This window comes from Cyprinodon variegatus, unplaced genomic scaffold (assembly GCF_000732505.1).
Source record: "Cyprinodon variegatus isolate N-32 unplaced genomic scaffold, C_variegatus-1.0 Scaffold489, whole genome shotgun sequence".
NCBI lineage: Eukaryota > Metazoa > Chordata > Actinopteri > Cyprinodontiformes > Cyprinodontidae > Cyprinodon > Cyprinodon variegatus.
This window is the reverse complement of record NW_015150942.1, coordinates 256,249-264,574: the sequence shown is the minus strand read 5'-3', so window position 1 is coordinate 264,574 and position 8,326 is coordinate 256,249. Positions and strand designations below refer to the sequence as shown.

Here is an 8,326-nt window from a genome sequence, read left to right as displayed (position 1 = left end):
GACCACTATAAGTGGATTCCACTGTATTTAATTTTAAAACCAACCAAACTGTTGAACAGAGAGACTAAACTTTTTTCCATTGAAATTGACCTTTTATTATTTATTAGTTTTTTTGTGTGTTCACACTGTATTTATTATTTATTGACAGTATTTACTTTCACTAGGTCCATGCTGACAGTGGGGGTGACTTTGGAGAGAAAACATTCGTGTTTTCTGCTGAGGATGGCCTCATGGACATCACTCACAATCACACCACACACATCAGCAGCAATGCAGAGCTCTTTGGAGAGGGGAAAGTCATTGATTTAATCACAGACGTACCTCCCAGTCACTCTGTACAAGCAGCAAATAAGTCATCACCTTTACTGATTGATAAAAAGGCACATTCCAGTATGGAAAAGAGAACCCTTTCCACTACAGTGCCTTTTATGGATCCTGACTTTAAAAACTTCCTCTTAAGTCTCGCCAAACCAAGTTCCTGCACAACCAACGACGTTCTCATCGGGATAAAACCATCCTCTGAGACAAAAAAATCATCCTCATCTACGAGTGAAACGCAAAACTCAGATGTTGACAAAGAAAATCAGGTCCCCAAGTCTCTAAACGGTAGAAGGAGTGTTGGAGAAGCCTTTCGTGGTAGTCCTCTCCATCCAGAGGATGATGCGTGCATGGACATGACAGAAGCCCAGACCGGTCATACTCTCTTGGATGACGATGATCCTTTCCAGTGTCTCTTTCCATCTCAAGAGATGTACAAAAACTCTGAAAGAACAGCATCACAAGCCAGAGAAATGACAAAGCAACAGGGCCATACCAGCTTGGATTCAAACTCTGTAAAAGGTAGGAACAATTTCAACTTATGAAGTTGTCTGTAGCTTCTCTGGCTCTAACTAGACTTGATGTTGTTTACTTAGACCTATGTTCATTTTTTGTATGCTTATCACCAGTGTGGCTGAGAATAGAGTAAATATGGTTGGATGAACTTAGAATTGCTTATTTGTTTATATACCGGTAGCAGAAATAAATACAGGGATTATTACTATAGGTTAATAGTAAGCATATAGACTTTAGCAGAGGTAAGATCCCCTAAAAACATAACCGTAATTCCAGGACTCATGTAGGAGCTCCACAATGAGTTGGTTGATTTATATTTAAAAAGTGCATTTATGGAAATGGCTAGATTAATCTATGTAATTATAAATGTAATAATGAGTGGCTTAACAATGTCAAAAATGTTTTTTTCTTTTCTTTCAGCTGAGAAATCTGTACCTTTAGTTTCTATCCCTCAGGAAAACTATATGGTGAGTTTCTGAGTTTTCATTTGAAATCCGAAAAAGCTTTATAAGCAAGCAGACTTTTCACTTGTGAGGAATTTGTTTTGGTGATAAGGTACAACACACAAACAAGCAAACTTGTAGTTAAGAAATAAAAAGAATAAAAAATGTAAACAAAATGTGAGAGATTTTTGAAAAACTGTTAAAATTTTATAATCTTGATGTAAGTGTATGTTAAGTCGATATCTTGGTTCATTTGCTTTTCAGGTTACCTCAGCTGTAAAAAGTGACCGTGGGGGGAAAACAGATGAGCTTATGCACATCACTCAAAGTCGCACTGGAAACATCAACAGCAGCTTATCAGCCAATACACAAATACCAGCATATTGCCGGGATTCACATTTTCCTATGTTTACTCCAAGTCGTTCCAAAACTATCGACTCTGGTAGAAATCCTCAGAATCCCACAATCCAACCAAACACTGCTCCAACCTCCAAGCAAACTATCAGCAAAGATCACTTCCTGTCACAGCACAAAATGCTAAAGAATGATGATGATGAAGAGAACTGCTCTCTGAGTAGAAACAGAAGTCGCAGAGAGGCGCTGTCAGTGATCAGTCCTAGTTGTGACATAAGTATGGAAATGACTGAGGTTCAAACAGGGCGCATTATAGGAGCCAATACAAGCATGGAAATGACTGAGGTTCAAACAGGGCGCATTATAGGAGCCAATACAAGCATGGAAATGACTGAGGTTCAAACAGGGCGTATTTTAGGAGTCAGTGACCCAGATGATTCTCTTCAGTTTAGTCAAAAGAAAGAAGTCTTTGCTTTAGGCCAGCAGAAAAACAAAGGACCACAAACATCTGATCATAAAGGTAAATATTAGTTATTTTTTGTTTATTTTCTTGATGCAATAAAATACAGAAATGAAAGGTAAAAAGGTAATGATTTAGGAAAAATACCAAAACTTGATAAACTGATTGTTGCAACATGATGCAATGTTTAAAGTTTATGTGTGCTTGGTATTTTTGGAACAATCAAGTTGAGATGTAGGAAATTCTTGAACATAACCTTAAATATTTTGTTTTGTCATGTTGTTACTCTATAAACATTTTTAGTTTATCAGTATTTTGGAGCTTCAACAATAATTGGACAGAAAATGGACACTTAAGGCAAACGAGGACATGATGCAGCTATGATACTGAGGCTGGGAATTATTCCTTATGTCAGTCTCCAAATCTCCATATACTAGGCACCTGCTCTTCCCTATGCACCACATAGATTTACAGTGTTTCTCAAGCCATCAAATATTGTACAAATGGCTGAAATCGATTGAATACATTTAGATTTAACCTGCTTTAGTCAAAGTAAATGGGTTAAAATGACTTAGCCACTGTTTGGCCAACTAGGGTACAGTACACTGTAACAGGTTGGGGAGGGATGCTGCTGTTCTACTTTAAGCTCCACACAACCAGATTAGCAACACTTGCTCTTTAGCTTACAGTTGAAAATTACTTGGAGGTTTATGCTTACAGTTTATAGAGCCTAGGTGGAAGTTCAACTGAAGAGACTGCTCTCCTACATCCACCTATGACACAGCCAATCAGCATTGAACTACATCTCCACGAAAGCCAATCGGCATCCAAAGCTCATCTTAAAAAGCCTCCGATCCGCAACTTGTCGGCTGCCTGGTTGTGCTGTGACTTCGTTCAGGTGACCCCGTTTCAACCCACCTCCAGCCCCTCCTCCATCATTGTAGATAAAACTTCATCAGAGTTCATTACTCCAGGACTCTTTCTGCATTCTGCGTCTCATTTCAACCAGTCTGGCAGAAGACCGCCATGTTGAGCCTGGTTTTGCCAGAGGTTTCTTCCCTACGGGGAGTTTTTCCTCTCCACTGTCGCTTTATGCTTGATCATCATGGACAGGTTCTCTCAACCTGTGTTATCCAACTGGACTTCCATCTTCCAGGTCCATGAGTGAAGCTCTAGTATCAGCTCACGCAGTCCACAGTCTCTCTAACCAGCAGTTTACAGACTGACCAACTTCATCTATCTCCACTCCACCAGTTTCAGGCCTGGTGGGGAGTACAGCCCTATTCTTTGCTCCTGTTCATGCATGTCTATCAAAACTAAGCGCTATTTTCTCCTGCCGAGGTCTGAGCGCCAAAGACCAAATAACTTTATCAATACATTTCTTCTAATTGTCTTTTCTCTTCGTGAGTTTTTCAGATTGAAATGCTCTTTAGCATAAACTGTAAGCAAAAACCTCCAAGTAATTTTAAACATAAAATAACAGAAATGTTCTTATTTCAGTAAGCCTTTATTAGCTTTAGATGATTTAAAACGTAGTTGTTGCTGTTTATTCTTACTTTATGCTAGAAAAAGCATGATCTCCTGTTGTAAATTTAATTGTATAAAAGGATCAAATTGATCAGATTTATTGACCTTATTGTAAATATTTTTCTTCCCCAGGAATGAAAACCCAATCAAGGCTGTCTTTGAAGATGCAGCTAAAAAGGGATCAGGTGAGATTAAATAGTTTTTTTATTAGTTTATTTTCTTAATCCAAGCAATGATATTGGTTTAAATAATCTTTATAATAAAGTATCCCTTTATTTTTACTGTAATAGAAAAAAATAAAACAACATTGACGCATAGAAAGGTATACGCTAATAACATGCATCAATTATGTGCTTCTGAATTGTTTTTTAAAAATTGTTGACTTCCTAGCCTTATCTAAATGTGATTATCTAATCATTTTGATTCGGTTCCAACTTTGCTGCTTTCTTAACCTTTCTGTTTTATAGTTGTAACTTTATTTTATTTTTTTTGTTGTTAAATAAGAAAATCTGCATTATATTTATTTTCTCACATTTGATGCTGGAAGTTTTTTTCCACAAGTAAATTAATAGAAATAAATGTGAGTTATAGCAATATTCTAAATCTTTATTGGAAAATATCTAAATACCTGACTACTAAAAAAGGTCATTATTGTAATCTGATATACTTTTCTTCTCTAACTGATATTACTTCTCCACAGGACAAAGTTGTGACAGTAGATGACTACAGAAAAAGGAAAATAGGACTCTCTGCTAACAATTCCTGTTTGGATGTGACACAGAGTCATACTGTATACATTGATACTGCTATCAGACTGGATTCCCACCAAAACGTTGGCATGTCACCCATGTGTGGGGAGAAGACTGTGATGTTTGCTGCAGATGACGCTGAAATGGATATGACTCGGTGCCTGACAACTACTCTAGCTTCAGATTTAGTCCCTTCCGTTATGAGACAAGAAGATCTGTCCTGCAAAAAATTGTCATCCTCTCACAATTTTGAACCTGCACAAGATGACGTTTTCACAAGTTTGACAACAGTAAAAAACAGCGATGCTGTTGTTGCAAGAAAAACCTGTGGTACTGCAGAGACATCTGATGGATGGACGGTTTATCAGGAAGATGACATGGATATGACTGAAGCCAAGACGGGCTGTATTTTTGGAGCTGAAGCGAGCATTAATGTGGCACGAGATCAGACTGGCCAACTTGTAGAAATGCCAATAAAACGGGCAGCCCTTCAGGCCATTTTACCCACTGGAGGAATGCACCATCAAACTGTCAGTGGGAAGATGGAAACAATAAAGCATCAGCAGCATGAGGAAGCTTCCACAGCATCAAACTCTGCAGGTAATGTAATGATAAACATGTTCACATTTTAAGATTCACTATTTGATCATCATTTGGAGGGGAAAAAAGGTTGTAAAGTAATAGTTAAAACTCTTTTCAAAATGCCTCTTTGGTAAGGGTTAGTTATGTGAAAAGGTGTGAGATAATTCAAAAGACAAGTACCGTACTAACCCGAATATAGGACAACTCTGATTATAAGACTACCCCCTCTTTCCAGGACCACTTTTGAGGAACAAAACAAAAAGACCAAAAAAAAAAAAAAAACAACAAATTTTGAAATGATATTGCATTAAAAGATTTGTCCAATTGAACCATGACATGTTTAAAAAAAAAAAAAAGTAATAACACATTGAATTGAAATCTTGCAACACTTCAACTCAAATGCAATCTGAACTTTTCTCACGGAATTTATCAAAAGCCTGGATGAGGCTTTTAGTCACAGGCATCCAATGCCTCACTGTCACTCCTATTCTCACCCTGTAGCTCTGCAATTTTTGCTTAGGTTTTCTTCTGCTGTTTGCATTTTTCCTGTCTTTTTTGAACGTGCAATCTTCTAACAATGTACTCTGTAACGTAGTATTTCTTTGCTGACTGACAGTTGTTTGATCCCTCCCCTGGGCTGACCACTGTTATTTTAAATTCGCTGTCATAACTCTGCCTGAAATGTCTGCAAACTTGTCTGATTTTTAATCTACTCTTTTCTGGGCAGCGACTCGTCATTTTTAGCACCCTTGTCAATTCTTCTCTGTTGTGATAGAAAGATGGCCAAAGTGAGGTGCTTTTAAAAAAAATGGCGCTCTGTGCTGTTGCGTTCTTGTAGCGACCCCAGACAACTGTTAGCCTGTGTAATTGGTTAGACCCCGATTATAAGACGACTCCACATTTTCACATTGTTTTTATCCCAAAAAAAACATTGTCTTATATTCGGGCCAATACAGTAATTATAAACCTTGAAAGTGTTAATGTTATCATTTCTCAAAGGAAGTATTTTTAACACATCTTTTTTCCATCTTTAACTACAGACACTCTAATGAAGACCTCTTTAAAGACGATGATACAAAGAAATAAGGTGAGATTAAAAACATGATTTTAGCCACAAGTCCATTTAAGTGTTCTTCTTATAGAGCCAGTACCTATTTTACTAAAGTTGAATGGTTTCTGTCTGTATATGCCCTTCCCTCAGGTTGAGTTTGATGCTAAAGACAGTGGAGAGAAAACTGTAAGATTTGCTGCCACTGATGGCTGCATGGACATCACTCAATGCCACACAGTCAACGTTAGCTGTGATGTACAATTTCACTCGCTTCCAAATGTGGCGTCCTCGTTTGGAGAGAAAACCGTAAGATTTGATGCAAATGAAGCAGTAGAAGTTTCTACAGATTTAAAAATGCTGTCCCACCAAAACGAGAACCTGTTGCCTGCTAGTGGAGAGAAAACTGTGAGGTTCTCAGTGGATGATGCCAACATGGACATGACTGGGAGTCACACTGTGACCATTGCACATGGTTTAAATCTTCCACATCAAAAGGTTGACCTATTACCTACTGACAGTGAGGAAAATGTAAGGTTTAGGGTAGATGATGCAAAAAAGGATGTGGCAAAAAGTCGGACTTTTAAAGTCCTTTCAAGTTCAAATGAGCTTCCACCTGCTAAAGAGAATCTGACCAAGCTCGTATCAAACAATGCTACAAAGGATGTGACCCAAAGCTACACTGTAAGCAACGCCACTGATTCTGACCAAAAATCGACCCAGATTTTGGACTCCTCACTGGCCAACGTAGAGGCTATAAACAACACCCTAGTAGACAAGACCAGAAGTGGCACCAAAAGCATTTTAAAGAATCAAAACCCAGAGTCTCAACCCAGTATTGACATTTTTCCAAAATCTACAGAAAAAACCTTAGAGTACTCCAAAAATGTTCCAACCATGAATCTGACCCACTACTTGAATGCAGATGCTGTCAGCAATCAATCGTTAGATCCACTTATGTCAGACCAACCTATTACCTCCATGAAAGATAATCTTAATGATACCTCTTCTGTGAAGGAGACAGAAAGTGAGAGTTGTGGTCTGCATTCAAACCCACCTTCCTCGGCCCACAATAAGCACGCTGCATTAAACAGCTCTGTCTTTCTGACAAGCTGTGCCCAGGATGATACTAAAGGAGATGCATCATCATGTCCAGAATCCAATTCTTGCCCTAAAACAGAAGAACATGACACTGAAAATGAATCCCCAAGCTTGGTACCAGGTAATGCAGGCAAATCACCAAATAAAACTGAGGCTGAGGAAATCAGTGCCTGTATTGGCATGATTGAGGATCCTATGGAACGTCTGGTATCAGCAACAGATGGCCCACCTCAAAGTATGTCTTCAAAACAAGACCCTCATTCAAAATCTTTCAAGGAATTGGATTTGACTTTGGAGAACAACGGAGCACTAGAGGCATCCAAGTCAGATGAGCTGGAGGATGTAAAAGAACAAGTTCAAACATGCGTACAACAGGCAATGGAGAGCTCACCTAGTACTGCAGATCAGAATACCCCACCGTCACAGACGTCTAGACGAAAGAGTTTAGCTGATATCAAGTCAAATATCAGGCGTTTGAGCCACTTCATAAATACAGCTCCTGATGAAGATATGGAAACTTGCACAGCTCCGTTGCCTCATCTGGACGAAAACTCAAAATGCAAAACCTCATCACCAGTAGAGCCAGAGGTTGAAGTGGGTTCAGGAAACAATATGAATGATGCTGAAGCTGAGAAGCCTACAACAGCAGAACAGCCCTTTGTTGCACCCAGTATGACTCTTTCTAGCTTAAAGACAAAACAGCTAATGTCAAGACTTTCAGTGGGAGGTTTTAAACCAAAACTTCCCAAAAGAAAAAGTGCAGATCAGGTAAAGAAGTCTGCTTCTGATAGAGAACCTACAAAGACATTCACCATCAATGCCACCAATCAGCTGAGTGGAGAGGATAACATCTGTATTCAGGATGAAGAGCTGCTTGACTGTGAAGATTTTTCTGAAATGATTGACACCACAAATCTTGAAAATACTCCTACAAAGGACAGCACTTCCAATCCAGTCTTCAGGTTGCAGCCTTTAGAGCAGGATGTTGTTATGGAAGATTTCATGGTCAGCAGCCAGAGACAAAAGAGGTCCCTGCTTGAAAGTGAAGACTATAAGGAGGATGAGAAGAGACAAAAGATGTCCACAAAGTTATCTGAAACGGTATGTCAGTAATTAACTCAAGTTGTGTCCTGTATGTTCTTTAAATGGTTATCTAGATCAGCGGTCCCCAACCTTTTTTGCACCACGGACCGGGGGGTGGGGGTGGATAGGATCAAGTAAAATGATA

General features: G+C 38.9%; 1 protein-coding gene across 1 annotated transcript in view; it reads left to right on the top strand.

The window, feature by feature from the left end:
• Positions 1–8,326, top strand: part of casc5 (cancer susceptibility candidate 5) — a 23,141-nt gene that overhangs the window by 4,841 nt on the left and 9,974 nt on the right. Inside the window, exons 10-16 of the mRNA XM_015390225.1 lie at positions 165–840; positions 1,255–1,301; positions 1,542–2,151; positions 3,751–3,803; positions 4,319–4,967; positions 5,990–6,036; positions 6,151–8,199. Of these exons, the coding sequence (XP_015245711.1) occupies positions 165–840; positions 1,255–1,301; positions 1,542–2,151; positions 3,751–3,803; positions 4,319–4,967; positions 5,990–6,036; positions 6,151–8,199 (4,131 nt within the window). The remainder of the gene's footprint in view (positions 1–164; positions 841–1,254; positions 1,302–1,541; positions 2,152–3,750; positions 3,804–4,318; positions 4,968–5,989; positions 6,037–6,150; positions 8,200–8,326) is intronic.